Source organism: Raphanus sativus, chromosome 2 (assembly GCF_000801105.2).
Source record: "Raphanus sativus cultivar WK10039 chromosome 2, ASM80110v3, whole genome shotgun sequence".
Lineage (NCBI taxonomy): Eukaryota > Viridiplantae > Streptophyta > Magnoliopsida > Brassicales > Brassicaceae > Raphanus > Raphanus sativus.
In genome coordinates this window covers 30,172,469-30,193,416 of record NC_079512.1, presented here as the reverse complement: position 1 = coordinate 30,193,416, position 20,948 = coordinate 30,172,469, and the positions used below count along the sequence as shown (strand labels likewise).

Below are 20,948 nucleotides of genomic sequence, written 5' to 3'. Positions count from 1 at the left end.
TTATTTAAGTTAAAAAATAAAATAATTTTTTTTTGTTGATTTACATATTTAATATATTTTTAATATTTAATTCATATAGCACTTCTATTTATATATAATACGGAATATATCATAGAACCTATAAAAAAGTTAGTATAAAGAACTTTTTATTTTATTTTTATAATAAGTTTTAGTTAAATTTACTTATAATAATATTATATTACTAATTTCGAAATATATTAATGTGTTATTTATAAAAAAAAATATTTAAATTTTAAACTAAGATTTTGTTAGATTCTTTCTCAACAGATTTTATTATAATTAAAAAAATCAAATTTATAGTTGGTTTATTGTTAATATATTTATAGTTGGTTTATTGTTAATACAAATAATCAAATATGTCATATTGACTAATTCTTTAAGTGGTCCTACTATGACTTGTTAATAGTAGATAAAAATAGAACCCTAAATTAATAGATTAGATACCTTGGTAAATCGTCAATGACTATAAGATTATTTGCGCATTATTCGGGTTGGGTCATATTACCACGTTATTTTACATGATACTACTATTTGATTTAAATACAGAAAAACTACTGATTTACGGTCTTTTCTACCTAATTGACCGTATTAGTTATTTCCTCATGCTTGCACTAGACAATCAGCTGAAGACAGCTCCATGGACTTTTGAACGTCTATTTTACACATGGTGTTGCACACATGTATTATGACGTAAGCCAACATGAACCAAGTTAAGCAACCATTTTTATTCGTTTCAAATTAAACGGTAGGTCTTATACTTTATAATACGAAAATAAAACCTATCCGACTCATCCCCAAAGTAACCCGTTAGGTCACATTTATAAACTAAACTAGATTTTCATCCGCGCTTTGGAAGCGCGGAATATTTTACGATGAAAAATTTCACTAATAACTTAACAAATATTTTGGTAATTTTTAAAGAGTGTGTATTTAAAATATTTTTGCATTTAAATCAGTGTTTTTAAATTCAACCCGATTGTGATTATACCAGTTAATCCGGAGATCTGACAATTCAATTTAGGTTTTTAAAATATTTATTTTAAAAAAATCACTAAAACCCGAGACTAACCGATTGAACTGATGGATGACCGATATGTAATCTAATTGGATTTAAATTGAAATAGTTTCATATTTTGTAGTTTTATAATCCAAATTTTAAAGTTCATTATTTTGCAATTTATGAAATTATAACGTTTCTACAAAATTTTAAAGAGAAAATGATAGATATAAAATAACTAAGATTAATTATTGTATTGTTTGGAAACATTAATAGTAGTATAAAATATATTGTTTGGAAACATTGATAGTAGTATAAAGAAATAAGTATATTGTTTGGAAACATGGATAGTAGTATAAAGAAATGAACATTAGTGATTTAATATAGGTTTAACTATAAAGTATAAATGTGTATTTAATTTAAAAACTTACAAAATAAATGTTAGGTCCAACAGAATGTTTCTGTTTTAATAAGATAGATTGTGATTATACCAGTTAATCCGGAGATCTGACAATTCAATTTAGGTTTTTAAAATATTTATTTTAAAAAAATCACTAAAACCCGAGACTAACCGATTGAACTGATGGATGACCGATATGTAATCTAATTGGATTTAAATTGAAATAGTTTCATATTTTGTAGTTTTATAATCCAAATTTTAAAGTTCATTATTTTGCAATTTATGAAATTATAACGTTTCTACAAAATTTTAAAGAGAAAATGATAGATATAAAATAACTAAGATTAATTATTGTATTGTTTGGAAACATTAATAGTAGTATAAAATATATTGTTTGGAAACATTGATAGTAGTATAAAAAATAAGTATATTGTTTGGAAACATGGATAGTAGTATAAAGAAAGGAACATTAGTGATTTAATATAGGTTTAACTATAAAGTATAAATGTGTATTTAATTTAAAAACTTACAAAATAAATGTTAGGTCCAACAGAATGTTTCTGTTTTAATAAGATAGATTAACATAAACTTAGTATCTCGAGAATTTTATGCAAACTAAAAGACATTTTAATTGCTACGTTCGTGAAATGTAGGCACGACGCAGTTTGATAAAAGGAAGCGTGACATAAAGCCATAAAGGTTTTAAAAAAAAAGTAAGTCATCCACTACATCAAAATGGTGTAATCTCGACGTGTCACATTGTGAGAAGATTGCTCCGCCATTAAGTAAACCATTTAGCCGTTAATTAATTTAAACAATACGAGAGGACCATAAAGCCATGGCTAGTTACTTTCGCTTTTGAGTACACTCTTATATAAACCCCTAAAGGCTCTCACCACCAATGTTCCTTTCCATGCTAGTTTGTAACACCAATAACATTTATTTACTAAAGCTTATACATCTTACAAAGAGAGAAATGAAGAAAGCTACGGCATTGATGAAACATGTCGTTGCATTGTTGAGTTCCGCTGCAAAGGCGAAATCGATAGCCATAAAGAACAAAACAAGTTCCTTCAAGACAAGACTCCTCATGCTGTCCCTTGTGAAACACGAGAAGCTAGGGTTCCGTTCAATTTCCAACAAGATCCACAACCTCTTAGGCCATTCAGATCAAGAGCAAGACAACGACCATGACCAAGACAATAGCAAAGCTATAATCCTCTACAACAACGGGGAAGTGGCTTATTGTGAGAGTTATGACGTACAAGAGGAGGAAAACGACAAGTATCCTGATCTGCGGCACACGTTGTTCGAAGGAGAGGAGGATTTTGGGGACTTGGAGGAAGGCCAAGGAAGTTCTGTGATAGATATGGTGAGGAACTCGAAGGAAGAAGAAGGAGAGAGTTTCAAGCTAGAAGATGAGATCGACCATGTCGCAGATCTCTTCATTTCAAGGTTTCACAAGCAGATGAAGCTTCAGAAACTCTTGTCCTTCAAGAGGTATCAAGAAATGCTAGCCCGAGGCACATAAAATCACACACATATAAATTTATACATGTTGGCATAGATATGAAGAATATATTCATATTACGATCTTTGCTACCGTTCATATCTTGTGTTGTCAATCATAAATCCATCCAGCTTCTCATTTTTAGGATCAAATATCATGATCTATTTAATATGACTTCAGTTATTAAGTTTGGCAAAGGAATGATCTGTTTTGCAATGGGTGTTTTCTTCCTCCTCGAGGTCGTATTATATGTTTAAATATTTAATATGCTATAATGTTGAGCATTCTTATTCTTTTTAGGCTTATAAATTTCAGTTGGTCAGATTCTTAATTATTACATTGACAAGTAGTTATGAATTACTAAAGTTCTTATTAATCGATCTATAACTAAGCTAACTGATGAAAGGTGGATATCTTTTTAAGTTTGTGGTAGCACTGCAGAGATCACTAAATTGTCTATATGTGTTTAAGAACATGTGCCGAATCACAAGAAGTTAGAGTTGGTGGAATGGAGTTATCAACCGACTTGAAAGGTCCGTAACAATATACAGTGCAGTATTCTTTAGAAATACTGTAAATGTTTGAAGTTGGTTGTACTATATGAAGTGATTGTGATTGGCAATTATATCTATATAAGGTTAAATTTTTTTTTTTTTTTGAAACACATATAAGGTTAAATCTTTTTTAACCAAAAAAAGGTTAATCAAAGAAAAAAAACGCAAGCGTAAATAGATAATGGGCCTACAGTTTGTTTTCTTTTGAGGAAATATTTCTAGTGTGCCGGAAAAGTGAAATTTCCCCAATAATGAGTATCAAAATTCAAAATCAAAACCTTGTGTACTCGTTAAAGATATGATAATTACGAGTAGAAAACTATGTTGCATTGACTCCATATTACATGTTCACAATACCAAATCAGCAAATCTGCAACTATACTTCTGCGATTTTATATTTAATTCGGCAATAGACTAAATTCCGTAAAACTGAACAAAAAGTAGGAAAGAAGAAACGAAGGAATACAACTCAAATATTTTTTATAAAAGAAAATTTATATGCAGTTTCTTGTTTTATTCTCTACGCAACTTCCTCCCAATTGATATAAATTGGAATTTAGAAGTTCTCTTTGTGGAAGTCAAACTTGGTGCTCGTCTTTCGAGAGAAATCCAAAGCTAGATTTTTCAGGTCCTTTGTCAGTCCTGGTGCCCCACAATAGAAGACTCCTGCAATCAAATTCATTTATTTAATTTAAGTAGTTTATCACGTGATAACAAGATTAAAGCGGTCAAAGATTAGTTAGTTACTTACCGATTCTTTTGTCGGGATGCTGAACAGCGATCCTCTTGTACACTTGTCTCCAGTTAGGTTTAGCGAAGTGGGACTTAACCCGTGTCCCCGAGACGACATCAACACCGTTCTTAGCGTGTTGCAACGACTGAAGCATAGCAATAAGAGCAACCCTAGCATCTCCTTCCTCGTACACACTCGTGCAATAGTTGTGTAGCTCGATCACTCCTTCCTCGTCCAGCTCCGAAACCTCGTCCATTATCCCCTTAAACCACTCAAACGAGCCTTGCTCTCTAGTCACCCAGTAGAAATAAGCTTTCTTCGTCTTAAACCCTTTACTATTCCCATTACTGTTGTTGTTCTCGATGTCACTATCACGGTCACGAGACTTCATGTTGTTGATGATGTCCTTGAGGATACTGATCATAGGCGTGGCTCCAATGCCAAGACCTACGAGGAGTACCACGTCGTATTTTTTGTAGTCTTGTGCCGGAGCACCGTAAGGACCGTCGATAAGGACCTTTGGGAAGGCGATGGAGTCTCCTCCGTCCGCTCTGAGCAGACCGCTTTTACCGGCAGTAGGAGGTTTGCATACCTCGGAGAACACGGTCTTGAGCTTACGCGTCCAGTCACCAAGAGTGCGAATGTGTACGCTCACGTTGTCGTCTCCTGGAGCGGATGTGATGGAGAAAGGATGCCATTCAAATGGAGATACGGCTCTACAGTTCACGAACATGTACTGTCCACTTTTGTATTTGAATCCTTGTGGTTTCGTCATGTGTAGAGACAACACGTTCCCGGGGTAAACAGCCACCTAGTTGTTACATATATACAAACTATTTAAAAAATTGTTCAAAGGAAATTTTCTCTACTTAAATGAAATCAAATATTTATTTTTGATATAATCTCACATCGGAAATTTTTAAAATAATGTTTTTAGTATATAAAAATGTGCAACTCAATCAATTATATTTCTAGAAATCTAGGTATGTATATCTGACCTTGACAATCTTAACCGGTTTTATGCTTGATCTGAAAGCACGGATCAGCCTCTCCGACCCATACAGAAGCATCGGTACAGCCAGATACATCCATGTCTGCAAAAATGACACAAACATGAAGTATTAACTAACCAAAAAGGAAATAATATTAGAGAAAAAAACATAGCAGCCAGGTTTAAAGAGCATACCGTTTTCTTTTCCCAACTCTTTGTGAGGTAGAGCTCGATACCATGGACAATGAGAAGAGCATAAACAATGATGAACAAATGGTGGGAGTACCAAAAGGCATTGAAACCGGTAAGCTTCTTGAGGAAGTTAGGTAAGTTAAGCTTGTTACGACGGAACCAAGGCGTAGCGAGTGTGAAAGCTATAACCATTAGCACAACCATCACAATACCAGTCCACCCTTCCACTCCCTTCACAAAATGCCAGTAGCTATCTGGTTGCTCCCCAAAGTACTGTATCATCGGCTCATAGGTCTCCTCATCGGCGGCAAGTAAGCGCGGGAAATCACACGCTAAATGCGACACTACATGGAGCAAAACCCCGACCACAATCCCACTTGCAATAACCTTATGGAAGTTGAGATTATCATCAAACGGAACAGCAACACCTAGCTTAGTCTTGTTCCTAAGCCAAGTGATGGTGTTGCGACAAACAGGCAGTAATATAAGAGCCATGTTGAATTTGAGAGTCTCTGCGCCTCCTTTGGCGATACAAACGCAATAACGCATCACGCTAAAGGCGTCCTTATTGTTCCGGTACTCAATAAATTTGTAGGTGAATAGGCCGGCACAGATGGCAAGCCATAGCATTATGATCCATATTCTCTGCCAGTTGTCAATTACAAAATATTTGATTTTCTCTGACCATCTCACCAGAGGGTTGCTCTCTGTAACCGGTTTCAGCTTCTGGCTTAGCATTTGGCTTAGTATCCTACTGTCTCCAATCCGCACCGACTGGTTTGGTGCTTGTAACAGCAACATTTCCAAGTTTTCAATCTGTTACACCAGTTTTCATGTCATATTATTTAACTATAATAGTTATAAATTCATTTTTAAACATTTTACACCAGTTTCCAATATAAATGCCGTATAGTACCTAAGGATATAACTGGTATCCATTAGATGAACAGCAGAAGAGAAAATGATTATGAACAAAATAATAAAAATAAAAAGGAATAGTTATCACTATGATTCCTTCTTTTAAAAAAATATTATTGTTCGATAATTCCATAAAATTAGAGGAACAATAAGGGACCACATGTAACAAATATTCTTTATAAATTATATAAATTTACTATTTTCATTTTTCAGTATTTGGTCACTGTTTATCGTTTTATCTTTTTCCTTTTATTAATATTTTAATTTTATGTCAAATATAGTACTAGGTAACGCCAATGCCTAATTAATCAGTCTCTTATCAACGCTTGACGACTTTTTGTTGATTAATTTATCAAGAGTCCCGTTAAACTTGACCACTTTAGATTTTTATAACCTTGGATTCATTTTAGGTTGTTTCTAGTGTTTTTTTTTCTGATAAAAGATTTTCTAGTGTTTTAACGTGGTTAATTTACAATATACTGTGTACAACTAGTGGCTGAGTGGTGATTGGTGAAGGTGGACCATACGTACCATAATGTAACCAGCATTATCTGGGTCCAACTCTTCCATTATCAGGGCTGCATATTCTTTGGCCTGCTTCTGAATATTGGAGAGCTTGTTTGCTGAAGCACTAAGACTAATAATCTGCAATTAATCACCAAAAAGTGTGACAGAAATTAATAGGCTAAACAAAAGTAATAAACACTACACTACTGCATCTAATCTATTACCATTAGTGTCGTGTTCACATGCAGTTTATGAAATTTAAGATATTAACATATAGTCAGTGGGGTTTGCGCGTGGACAAATTTGTCAAGGTAATCAACTAAAGCATGTGTGTTTTTTGGTCACTAGTAAGAATATATAAAAAATAAAATATGATAGAAAGATGATAAATATTGAATGGTGTGTGGTTTCTCACCTCAGCGACCTCTTCTTCTGTTATTCGCCCGTCTTCATCTTTATCCACCCTGACCACACAATGACATCATTTGTTCAGTTACAAATGCACTAAACCTCAAAAATGATTAAAATAATTAAGTCGTGTTATATTGATCCTCAACTTCTGGTGACCGTTTAATTTCAAAAATAATTAAACAACCATTGTGAATAGTGATGATCTATCAACCGTAGCTATTAATGGGTTAGGTGAAGATAAGAAAAAAAAACTTACATATCAAAGAAGACTTGGAGTTTGGCATCAAAGCTTTCATCTGATATCTGTTCCCAGAAGAACCTGAGCTGATCCTTGGTGATTGCATCGCCGGAGATGTTGTTCCGGTGAGCTAGTGCTCTAAAGAGCTGGTCAGCAAAGTCTTTTGATTCCTTGTTCATTCCTAAAGAAAGTACAAAATTAACATAAATGGAAACATACAGCATAAACGTAAGTGCTCAAGTTAAAAGTTAATATTTACCTAAGCATTCCCAAAACTTGGACGATGGTAAGAGACCGTTGGAATCAAGAGAGAGTTTATCAAACCGTTCCTCCACGGCTGGCCATGCGGCGGTCTTGGTGGCGATGAACTTGAGACCTTTGAGAGCGTGGATGGCGGCGGAGCTCGTGCGCTCAACCCGCCTCACGGCGGGGGAAGGGCGTCGGGAGAACACGCGGCGGAGCTCGCGTGATGCGTTCTTGATGCGTGAGGAGGTGCTACGGAAGAAGGAAAGTGAAGTGGACTTGTTGAGGCTGCTCTCGAGCGTCTTCTTGGTCAAGAGTGTCAGCTCTGGATCCTCAAGATCCTGAGGTCCTCCTCCGGGACTCGCTTGCTGGACGCTGTGAACGGCCACCGAGTCATCCCTGATGTCTAGCGTGATCTCCACGTACTCTTCGTCTCCACGGCCACCACCGACACCGCTGATACTGTTGCTCCTCCTGGGGAGATCCTCAGCAAATCTAGCGTTTTTCTTGGACGCGCGTTTTGAAGGGCCAAGCGGGCCGCTGAAGGCGGAACGGTTGCTGGGGATGGCTGCGTTGTTGGACTTGGTGTCTGAGTTAGTTCTTCGTAGAATCCCAAGTTCATGGTCGTTACCTGAACTGCCTCGTCTCATATTGCTTCAAATCTACTAAACCAAAACAAAAGATGATCACTTCAAGCCACAGAGATCTCTTCAAGAGTAGCAATATTTGTGAGTCTACTATACTAATAAAGAGAGAATCTCTGCTCCCAAAAGGTGTTTGATTTTTTTCTTTTTTTGTATGTGGAAGAAATTGAGTCTTGCTTAAAATATATAAAGACTAAATGAGGGAGATCGATGAAATAAGTGTACATGCAAATTGCAATTCATAAATATGTAATAAATACCGGAAGGTAGTGCGAAACTATGGATAGATGGACATCTCTTGGTCCGGTCAAACAGTTTACTATCCATTTATTTGGACTTTTTATTCATTGTCTTCGTATTTGTTTGTTTACATTTATAATTCTTCTCTGTTTAATTAGAATATTCCCACCGAGTCATTTTTATACATCATCACCGAGTCGTTAATGTGTCCACATATATATCAACCCTGTGTGAATTTACACAGAGGAAAAGAGAGAAGAACTATAGATGGTTTACTTTATTTAGGTCTGTCTAAACTTGTAACTAGAAAATATAGGACTCATTTACTCAAAAAACACTAGTGGGCTTTTCAGCTACAAGTTTGCTTATTTTGGCAGTGGAAGGTCTCTCAACTTCTCAACTATTGGCCATTGAGGTTCTCCTCACAGCTTTCAGGTTCAACTATATGGAAGTTGCTTATGCAATGTAGATCATCGAATATGGTCTCAGATTTTCAAAGCCTCTACTCACACTTTAGCACTAGTAGGGTTTGTAGTTGCCTAATTGGATTGCATGCTCCTATTAGTTCCTTTAGTGTTTACCGCTTGATTTTATAGTTGTGGTTTTTTAGCCATTTTGACATTTGTATCTGGTTTATTGAACAATTTCTTCATTGTTGAAGAATAAAATCTAATCTATATCAACCCTGTATGAATTTGCACAGAGGAAAAGAGAGATTCACATTTCTTAGAAGAACTAGATGGTTTATTATATTTAGGATTGTCTAAACTTGTAACTAGAGCTGTGGAACCTTATAAATGTGTTGCTTCCGACGTTTGACATGTAATCTGTTTTCAGTACATACCGCACCTAGAGTTATAGCCGGACATCATTTATGTACAGTTCCATGTGAGATGTCTTTACTTTGAAATCCTTTTTTCCTTGTTTCCAATACTAGAAGAATAGTCATGTACTCTCTCCGTATTAAAATATGGTGTTTTAGATTCTTTTTATATTTAAAATTTTAATATTTAAATTTTTAATTTAAGTCTTATTTTAAAACTAAAACCATAAATTAAAAATTTGAAAATATTAATGGTAAAACTTTGATGGGATACAAATAAAACCAAAAACAAAACGATAAAAATATGTTTTCAATTCTTATTAATATGTATGCAAATACTAAAACAATCTTTTAAATAGGAAAAATGTATTATAGATGTTATAAATGATTTCCATCTATTTGGTTTTCAGCAATCGTAGTGCAACACGTCGATTTCAGATCCGTAAGAAACTATGCGAGGACACTTCGAAGTCTATCAAGCGCAAAAGAAACTAACAACCTCAATACGCACATGGTGATCAGAATGAGACATATCAAAGCATATCTCCTAACTCCTAAGTATAAGGTAGTTAAGACAACCAAGAGCTCTTGGCCTAGTGGTAATGGAACTCCAGCTGGAGTGTCCGTCCTGGGTTCGAGTCGTCTTGGCCACCTATAACCGTGCGTGCCCGGATGGAAGGCCTCGTGGGGATTAGTCTGGGCTTACCGCCTGGAAACCCCCACGGTTATCAAAAAAAAAAAAAAAGGTAGTTAAGACATATTTAGGTATAGTCTAACACGTGAAAGTCAGTGATATATAATTGTTGACATGAAGCGATAAGTAAAAAAGAATATAGTTCAAAAGAGTTTAAAAGACTTCAAGAGGATAGAAATATATTGCTAAAGTAAATAATAACTCCAATAGTTACTTACGTTTTGGTTGTCTTAAAAAAAAATCTACTTTTGATCAAAAATAAAAAAATCTACTAATAGTCTTATAAGTTATAGCCACCATTGTAAACATCAAAGAAATATTTTTTTTTTCTCATTCTCCTGTTCTCTCTGCTGAAATCTCTCATTTTTCTCTTATGTTTTTTCTTTCAAGTTTTTCATATCTTTTCATTTAAATTCTATTTTTTGGTCAATCATTTAAATTCTCTTAATTTTATAAATCTCGCAGTAATAGGAATGCTAGCTACGTTACATCTAGTACACACGTGATAAGAGCATGTTTATTGGTAAGACTCACTTAAAGTTCCTTAACTTTTAAAGAAAAAGAGAGGAAAGAAAGAAAGAGAGAGTGAGAGAAAGAAAAAAAGAAATCGGACGATCAGAAAAAGAAAGAAAGAGAGAGAACGAAAAAAAAGAATGAATCTATGCAACACGTGGACCAAGGGACGTAGCTTGCTGTCCTTAAATAAGGTACATCTCTTGTCTTTTCTTCTTTTTTTCTCTTATTTTAATTGTATTTAACTAGATTTTGACCCGCGCTTTCAAAGCGCGGGTTTATGTTTGGTGAAAATTTTATATAATCACATTTATATAATCCGTCTTGTATATGCATTTATATAACCCGTCTCATATATGTGTTTTATATCCAGGTTTATGTTCGGTTAAAACTATATTGTACATGTATTTTTAGGTTTTTAATTTTGAATTAGATATTTTAAATATAAATCAATATAACAGTTTTATAGTTTTGATCGGTGTTTTGAAACCCGACTCGAACCTGCGGTTGAACGAATTACCGGTTTGTAATCCGGTATTTTTAATATTGTGATTTTTTCTAATGATAAGACAAATTTGGTGATCATAAGTTGAAAATTTGTTTAAAATATATTTATATTTTTCAAAATCGTTCTAAATGATAATGATTATTGTCAAAATTAATAATTTTAGAATTAGAAAACCGGTGGTTAATAACAGTATCAAACATGGAAATAATCGATGCAGTATCAAACAAAGAAATAATCGCAGGCCGAAATTAAATTAGGAAACCAGTGATTAATGACAAACCAAAAAATAATTAAGAAGAAACTGGCGCAGAATATCCAGAATACCCTTAATGAATACAAAGGAAAGATTATTCGGTAGGGATAAAAAAGTAAAAATCCAAAACATGCTTGTACTTTAATAGTATAGATGTTAAGCAACTTAGTTAAAGTACATCAATAAACATGCTCTAAGTCTTGGCACAAAGTCGGTATTTTGCGTATAGATGATTTCTTACCGAAACCTTTTTTTTTTTTACAAAACCATCTTAGACACCGGTTCAAATACATGTTTAAAGATAACTTTTGTCATCAGATAATATTTTCTTCTTTATTTTTTCTCTAGAATTGAAGTATTAAAATGTGTGGTTCGTGAACTCTGTATGATGTAAATCTACAAAAAATACAGATTCCTCAAAATAAAGATAAATCCATGTTTATATCATTGATAAACAGAGGTGGTGTTTTTTTTTTTTTAAAAGAGGTTATGTTGCTCGTTCCTTATTGTGCAGGTTATGAATCATTCAAGACATTGAAGCAGCTGGTACCTCAAATTCGACTTCTGTAGGTATGGTTTTCTTATCTTTTATGAGCTTAAGAGATTACAGTTCCAACGGCTAAGAGGAGAGTAGGATGGGATAGCTCCCTCCCGGATTAACCTGGTGAAGTGGTGATGATGGAAGGCTCCGTAGTTGCGCCTACAACTTGGCTATGTGGCCGATGAGTCAAAGCTACTAAGCTTATGGTTGTACCGAATTTTTGCTTAATCCTTAGCTTGTGTAATTGTAATGACCCATCTGGGAAGTTCATTAGATCTTTCAGTTAAAGAAAATGAGATAAATCCAATAGCATTCTTTTGAAAATGGGAGCCTAACGAATAGTAGCTGACAAATTAGGTTTCAATCTCTTGTTTCTTATCCTTAGGCGTTAAGTAGCCATCGTATATATACTCATACAATCTCGAGTTTATAGGAAACTTTACATAACCGAAGATATAGCTAAATCATAATATATGGGATGTTAACATATCCCAATACCCCCCCTCAAGTTGGAGCATACAAATTTTGAATGCCTAACTTGAGAAGAAATGCATCAAACTCCTTTCGTCCCAATGCCTTGGTTAGTATATCAGCCAACTGCTCCTTCGTAGATACATGAAATGGTTTAACAATACCCCGAACAATATCATCTCGAACAAAATGACAATCTGTCTCCACATGCTTGGTTCTCTCATGAAAAACTGGATTGTTGCTAATATAGATAGCCGGCTTACTATCACACATGATCGTCATTGGTTCTTCATGCCGAATCCCAAAATCAAGCAACAATGTTTTGAGCCCTCTAAGTTCTGCTGTCACCTCCGCCATTGCGCGGTATTCCGCTTCTGCAGAAGACCGAGAAACTGAATCTTGTTTCAGTGATCTCCATGATATAGGTGACTCTCCAAACTGTACAAAGTATCCCGTAAGTGATCTTCTAGACAATGAACATCCTCCCCAGTCAGAGTCACACCATCCTCTAATGTGTTTCGGTGAATCAGCGCGCAACAAGATCCCTTGTCCCAACGTCCCTTTTAGATACCGTACCACCTTGAGTGCTGCTAACCAATGTTCCTCTCGTGGTGCATTCATGAATTGTGATAAAACATGTATAGCATATGTAAGATCAGGTCGTGTCGCAGCTAGATAGATGAGACGACCCACCAGTCGCCTATACGTTCCCGGATCAGCCAATAATGGTCCATCAGCTTTGGCAAGCTTGTGGTTTTGATCAATGGGAAACCCAGACGGTTTACAACCAAGAAGACCAACCTCATTAACTATGTCCGTCGCATACTTTCTTTGACATAGATAAAATCCAGCCTTGCTTCGCGCCACCTCTATACCCAAAAAATACTTCACTGCTCCAAGGTCTTTCATCTTAAAACAAGTAGCCAAGTAATCCTTGAACGTTTTGATTGCTTGAGGCGACGTTCCAGATATAATCAAATCATCAACATAAACCAATATGCGCAATCGCACCCCTTTCTTAAAGTATACAAAGAAAGTGTGATCAGACCTTGACTGAGTAAACCCGTATGCTAGAAGCGCCTGAGATAACTTAGCAAACCAACACCGAGGGGCTTGCTTTAGTCCATATAGTGATTTTTGTAGTCGACACACACGAGTCTCTCCTTTATCTCTAAAACCTGGGGGCAATTTCATATACACTTCTTCATGCAGATCTCCATGAAGGAACGCATTGTGAACATCCATCTGATGGACTTCTTGATTCTCCTTAGCCGCAATATCAAGAAACAATCTCACTGTTGTCATGCGTGCTACCGGCGCAAATGTTTCTTCGTAGTCAATCCCTTCTTCTTGGTGATTTCCCATCACCACTAGACGCGCTTTGTATCTTTCTATCGTCCCATCAGATTTATACTTGATTGTAAAAATCCACTTACACCCAAGTGCCTTCTTTCCTGGAGGCAGATGCTCTAGTCGCCATGTATTTGCTTCTTCCAAAGATGTAATTTCACAATCAACCGCAACTCCCCATCTCTCATCCTTCATCGCTTCAGCAAAAGATCTAGGCTCCATATTAGCCGACATAGCCACCACAAAGTCCAAGTGTTTCTGTGTAAAACGATCACATGAAACAAAGTTACAAATTGGGTATTTCGTACCTGAGGATGGCTGAGGCGCGGGTGTTGTCGTAGAGAGAGAAGAGGGTTGTAAAGCAGCAGCCGTTTGAACTACATAGTCTTTGAGTCTAGTAGAAGTGTACTTCTGTCGATGTCCTCTACCAAGGGGTACAACAGAGTCTGTTACTGGAGCCTGCGACTGCAAATTCTCAGTACTCGAAGATGTGCCTAGCACTGGTTCAGTATTACTTTGGATCTGCGTCTCATCCTCATCATCACTCTCCAAGCTTTCTCCTGTCGGTGGTACACCTAACTCTCCGTTGGAGACAGGAGCTACATCACTAACCGCATACGGGAATGTGGTCTCTTGAAACACAACATCTCGTGAAACAAAGACAATGTGACTTTCTAGATCATATAATTTCCATCCCTTTTTCCCATATGGATAGCCCAAGAAAACACACCGCCGACTTCGAGATTCAAACTTATCACCTTTATGATACGAATTATGTGCATACGCTAGACATCCCAAGACTTTCAAGTGCTTGTATCCTGGCGCATGTCCGAACAATACCTCAAACGGAGTTTTATTCTTCAGTAATACCGACGGAGTGCGATTTATCAAATAAGCAGCTGTGAGTACACATTCACCCCAGTATTCTATTGGAAAACTTGCCTGAAACCGTAGGGCTCTCGCAATATTCAAAATATGTCTATGCTTGCGTTCCACTCTTCCATTTTGTTGTGGTGTATGAACACATGAAGTCTCGTGTATTATACCTTGCTCCCGAAAATATCGTGTAAGACATGTAAACTCAGTCCCGTTATCACTCCTAATCCTCTTAATCTTCTGAGAAAACTGTCTTTCGATCATTGTGATAAAATTTCGAATTTGCATAGGCGCCATTGCTTTATCAGCCAGAAGATACAACCACACAGCTCTAGAATGATCATCTACAATTGTTAGAAAGTATTTGGATCCACAGAATGCTGTAGTTCGATATGGCCCCCATAAGTCACAATGAATCAAATCAAAATTATCTTTTGCATTATTCAAACTGTCTGGAAAACACTGCCGAGTTTGCTTAGCTCGAAAACAGACATCACAATTCTTAATAGAAAGCTCATTATTACTACTACTAGATGATCTCCGAACTCCAGGTATGCATTCTGTTACTTGAAGAGACGGATGACCCAACCTATTATGCCATAAAACCAAATCCTTGCAAGCTTCAGTGTGTAGGGAAGTCACGATCTCCACTCCTTGAAACCGGTACAACCCTTCTCCCTCTCTCTTACCCGCTCCAATCAGCATCCTCGTGGCTCGGTCCTGCAAAACCATGAGTTTATCAGTTACTTGCCCCACCAAATAATTGTCTGTCACAAGTTGTCCAAGCGAAATCAAGTTCGTATGGAATCCATCAACATAATAAACATTCTGCAGTGACAATCGAGATGTCACTCGAACAGTTCCCTGTTTAAGGGTCAAGACATCAGCGCCTGCAGGTAACATAACCGACACTGGCGTAATGTCCCGAACGTCCTCGAGCAAGTCCAACTGGCCAGTCATGTGGTGGGTCGCTCCAGTATCAAGTATCCAAAAGATATCATTACTCTTACCACTCAAGTTTGCTGTTGATTTCCCCGCATTGATGAGTTTTTGAACCGCAACCCACTGATCATCTGAGAGTCCAATCAATCCCTGACGATCATGTTCTGTTATCTCACTCGTCGATCCTGCCGTAGCTGTGTTCACTTGTGCCGCATTAGCTCTGGTAGGAGCTCCACGACCTCGGCCAGCTGATGATGGTGACGAACGATAATCTGATCGGTTTTTACTCCGTTCTCCCCACCATTCAGGGAACCCGATCACCTTGAAACATGCAGAACTTTCATGTCCTGCTCTACCACACACCGAGCACTGTTTGGACCAGTCCCGAGTTCCTTGTCCTCCACGATTTGCAGAAGTATCATTCGAGCTCGGCTTCGAGAGCTCTCTTGTGTAAACTGTCCCGGGCCTCCGATTGGAAGAATTCTGAGCCGTGAAGCTCATCACCGGATTGTCAGCAGTAGTGTTCGAACGCAAAGTCTCATTCTGAGACACCGTCTGATACACACTGTCAAGGTCTGGAAGAGGAGTAATTGCACATATTTGTGAGCGAATCACTCCATGAACAGAATCATCCAATCCAGATAGAAAATCATGTACGCGCAAGACCTCTCTCTCCTTCTCATGCGCAGAATTCAGGTCACATTCACACTTATTACAAGTGCAAATTTTAGAGTTCATACACTCCGCAATACCATCCCACAACTTTGTCAGACGGCCGAAGTAGTCATCCACAGTTGATCCGTTTTGCTTACATGTAGCAAGCGAGTTTCGGAGTTGCTGCAGCCTTGCTCCACTCTTGAGCGAGAATCTCTTCTTGATTATGTCCCAAAGATCTTTAGCTATCTCCCGTGTAGATATAGAAGATCGCAGCTTTGGATCAATAGTTTGTTTGATCCATCCTACCAGGAGGTGGTTATTTGCAGTCCAATCCTCAAGGTATGGTGAATCAGATGCAGGTTTCGGTAGACTTCCATCGAGAAAACCGAACTTCTTTCTGGAACTAAGCGCCATACGCAGGTTCACAGCCCACTCATCGTAGTTGTGACTGTTGAGCAGAGGGTGAGAGATGACTGCACCCGGGTTGTCGTTAGCACTTAGGTCGTATGGAGTTATAGTCTTGTACTTCTGTTCTTTGTTTGTCGCGAGCGCCATTACTCTGTTTCGTTGATTGAAAAACAGAGCACCAGAGGTTTCAGTCGAAGGTCTTTCTCCCTTGCGATTGCAAGAAGAGTTTGATCAAGATCAGAATCAAAAATCTAGAGAGAATTTGTGTTTCTAGGTTCAAGCTCTGATACCATGACAAATTAGGTTTCAATCTCTTGTTTCTTATCCTTAGGCGTTAAGTAGCCATCGTATATATACTCATACAATCTCGAGTTTATAGGAAACTTTACATAACCGAAGATATAGCTAAATCATAATATATGGGATGTTAACATATCCCAATAGTAGCAATAGAGAATTGCAGCAGCCATGAACAGATAAGATGTCTACTCATGAAACAAACATAGCTTCGAGGCCGCCACGAGAGAAAAGTCACTCTGAGAGACGCACAATTTAGCAAAAATAAAAAAAAAAAACAAAAAGAAAGAAAGAGACAGGAGAGATAATATGAGGACAAAACATATGTGATATAATTGAGGGCACATACAACAAGTAGATGGGTTTTGTTTTGTTTGTGTCCCTATTTTAAACAGGACCGCTGATAAGGAAAGGTGGCTAAGAAGATATGAACTCGTTGGAATCTTAATTTAAATATCTCCTTTGCTATGCTCTTTGAATCTTTCCACATGCAATTAAACTGATCCTAAATTCCAAAAGACATACCATACTAAAATCTTACGTTACCATAATACATACTTCGTACACCCAAAAAAAACTGAAAAAGATGTTTATCATCATATTACAGAAGATCATTTGTCCGATTGGTGATCATGTCATGTCTATGATATTCATGATATATTTAGATGAATTTGACTAATGTATTTGAGAAAATTGAGAAAAGACTAAACCATATTCTAAAATTGTAACAATGATATTTTAAGTAAAACGAATAAGAAGGTAGAGCTTACGTTCCAACTTCTACAAGTAGACAACATACTATGTATAGTTGGTCAGCTGATTTTCAATCTAACTTCTATATTTTTGGCGTATTTTCCTTTCCTCACACTTTCTTGTATGTTTGATTACCTTTTGGAGAACAAAAAAATCTTTGCCGTCACGGCCAAAAAATACCAGTCATCGTACATATTACAGCTTGAATATTATACGTGATTAGTCTAATGCATATGTGATTTACGTACAAATCCTTTACACATAGAATGTGAACATCAATCCCTAACTTTACACGACGTAGCTAAACCTTCCATTAGATTATTTAGATTAGCAAACCTTCTCCACATGTGCGGTTGAATATTTGTTTGAAACGCTTCTGTTGTTATCTACTACGTACGCGTATTTACCTTATTTCAAAAAGACTTACTTTTATAGGCATGAAGGTCGATTGTTATTCTATACGTAGACAATGACATGTGCCGTACGTATTTAGAATTAGCCGTGTTTCGTGGACTCTGGAAAATCAATCTACATAGGAATTTCTCAGTTCTTGGTTTTTCAAATTTTAATGTTTACTTTTTTGAGAAAATTTTAAAAGTTAAAAAGATTTTCTTCTATTATAAATTTAGAATAGCTAAAGAGTTAGTAGAACCAAAAAAAAAATGATTGACTATGATTAACCCGGTCTCTTGATTGGGATTCTTAACTTTGGTTAAGAGACGGTAACTTTTCTTAGATTTTAACTAAGAAAAATTAAGAAACGTCTTTTGAATAAGAGATATAAAGACTGTCTCTTAACACAAAAGTATAAATTTTTTAAAAAAATATCAAATCATGAGTTAAAAACTTCGGATAAGAGATCAGGGTTAATTATACCCTCGAGAAATTATTGACAACATTTCACTATCTCACAAAAGTCAAGCTGGGCTGCAGATGGAAATTACTATTTTTATCCACTGGAGCAATGTAATATTCACATGTTATGTATGCTTTTGTCACTTTAATAATATATGCACCAAATTTTAACAAAAACAAACTATTGTAATATTTAAGAGCATTAGCCGTGGGAAATTCTCAATAGAGTTCTCAAGACAAAAAAATGTAAAAAAATAATAAAAGACAAGAAAGAGAAGGAGAGTCATCCCTTGTGGGAGATACTCAAGAAGGACAGTCTCTTTAGATGTTTTCATATTAGTGGCTCTACAAATTTTACAATACACATGTTATACTATCAATAATGTTGTTCTAAGTTATTGTCAATTCAAAGAGTTCCCACATAACTTAAACTAAATGTTGTAGAAATTAATTGTTTTTGTAACATCTAAAATATTAATTATAACTATATTATCATTAACATATATGGTTTCAGTTTGTAGCTTATTTATTATACCATATATTGGTTGAAAGCAAGAAAATACTTCATTTTAGAAAGGAAAAACTCGTTGACAAGAAAAAAAGAAATGAAAAACTCAATTTAAAATAATGAAAAAGGGGTTGGCGTTGTAAAAACAAAGTGGATTTTGATATTATATTGTCAATAACGACATTGGCCCCCCTCCCCTCTTTCAAACATGAGTTAGTGCCTTTAGCTTCTAGAACCTTTTACATAAGATTCTTTTTAGTAATTTGTTAATCTTCCATTACCAATAACTCTTTTATACTATATATATAACATACGATGGATCCACGTTTAACAATACAGTAATTAGGAGCAATTGGTTCATCCACATTGCTTTCTAGGACTGCTTAATCTCCTTTACTGCATTAACTTGAATTTGCAAATTCATTTTGGCTAGAATTTAGAAAACATGATTCAGAAACGCACTTCACCAGTACCCATAATAATTGCTTTAAATGGCCTACAATTGTTATGTTTACTTCCTCTTTTCTTATGATTTCAATCATATGGAAAGGTTTTGATGTATACCAAGTTCAAGGATTACATCATCAAGAAGAAGAAAAAAACAACTCAAAACGAAAGTAATCGATAGTAGATTGACGGGAAAATGTCAAATGAGTGTTTCCGGTTAAAGCTTATTCGGGATCATCTGGAGAAACAAAAACAAAAACAAAACAAATAACCTTAGGCTTTTGTAGCTCCTCCGGCTTTGACAAGGTCTTCAAGAGACTTGAGAATCTGTGACTCGCTCATCCCATCCAAATTTACACACCTCTCCACACCCATATCTGCATACGCACACAAAATATGGACACGTTGTAGATACTAGTTGCCAAAGTAAAATACACGTGCCTATGTTTCATGCTTTCATCTAATCCCTAATATAGTCACGCACGAAGAAAACAAAAGAAACAGAAAGAACAACAACTTTAGGTATGCATTATCACAAACTATAGATTCTGACATTCACATGAAAGACAAATATGAACTACGGAAAAAAAAAATCACATCCTTTAACTATCACCTGAGAAGAAATCATGTAAAGTTAATTGATGGTTACAAACATTACATTTTCAGCCAAGGCCCTAGAGGTTACATACAAGAATCAATTCATCTAAACTAAGCACTAGCCAATATGCATATAACATTTTCATCGTCGTCACTACCATGACCACATTCATATCAAATCTTTAAAGAACATACAGCATGTTTTACCCAATAAGCACAATAATCCTCCTCTACTCTATTTGCATTGAACATTTTTCAAGCCAAACGTTCTCTAGGTGCAGCAGTATAACTTACAAATGATTTTGAATCTTGGAGCCAATGTGTATATTCAAACTCTAATCAAAGAGAAGAGAGATCAAAAGCCTAATTACCATATCGCGCCCACATCTGAGGCTGGATCCCACTGCATTCGCGGATCAGGAAGGGGAACTTAGGGTTTAGAGACTTCAAATCTCTGTAATTCTTCTCCACGAACGTTCTGGAAACAACAGCAACAAATTGAAAACCCTAACGGAAAATTGAATCGTTCGATCTCACAGATTTGATTCGATCATCGGAGACGAGAACGAAACCTGGCGGAAGCGCTAGCTGGGGAAGATTGACAGAGAAGGATCCTGAGCTCTTTGAGAGACTTCGATACGTTTCCTCTCCACGCCATTGCTTCTTCTCTTCTTCGCGCAACACAGAATCAAAGACGAGACGGGACCTGCTGTGGTGTGGTAGATGGTTCAGGTGAAAATGGAATTATAAAATCTATTGGGCCGTGGCCCATTAAAATGAGTCGGCTTAGTTGGATTACAACCAGGCCTTTGCTCGTTTCGGGTTAAGGATCGGTTGGATTATCAAATCTAATAAA

At 36.3% G+C, this 20,948-nt stretch overlaps 3 protein-coding genes across 3 annotated transcripts; 1 reads left to right on the top strand and 2 right to left on the bottom strand.

Moving 5' to 3' along the window:
* The first annotated feature begins 2,270 nt into the window (after positions 1-2,270).
* LOC108809794 (uncharacterized) lies at positions 2,271-3,121 on the top strand. The gene has a single exon (XM_018581937.2). The coding sequence runs from the start codon at positions 2,320-2,322 to the stop codon at positions 2,947-2,949; it is 630 nt and encodes a 209-aa protein (XP_018437439.2). The 5' UTR covers positions 2,271-2,319; the 3' UTR covers positions 2,950-3,121.
* A 730-nt stretch (positions 3,122-3,851) lies between these two features.
* Positions 3,852-8,594, bottom strand: LOC108812282 (respiratory burst oxidase homolog protein D). The gene is made up of 8 exons (XM_018584505.2): positions 7,732-8,594; positions 7,491-7,653; positions 7,239-7,287; positions 6,848-6,961; positions 5,402-6,214; positions 5,214-5,309; positions 4,234-5,026; positions 3,852-4,148 (listed from the first exon to the last, which is right to left on the bottom strand). Exons 1-8 carry the CDS (start codon positions 8,363-8,365, stop codon positions 4,039-4,041), a joined length of 2,772 nt encoding a protein of 923 aa, XP_018440007.1. The 5' UTR covers positions 8,366-8,594; the 3' UTR covers positions 3,852-4,038.
* A 10,992-nt stretch (positions 8,595-19,586) lies between these two features.
* Positions 19,587-20,825, bottom strand: LOC130508764 (NADH dehydrogenase [ubiquinone] 1 alpha subcomplex subunit 2-like). The gene is made up of 3 exons (XM_057004430.1): positions 20,665-20,825; positions 20,464-20,570; positions 19,587-19,872 (listed from the first exon to the last, which is right to left on the bottom strand). Exons 1-3 carry the CDS (start codon positions 20,748-20,750, stop codon positions 19,769-19,771), a joined length of 297 nt encoding a protein of 98 aa, XP_056860410.1. The 5' UTR covers positions 20,751-20,825; the 3' UTR covers positions 19,587-19,768.
* Between the last annotated feature and the right edge of the window lie 123 nt (positions 20,826-20,948).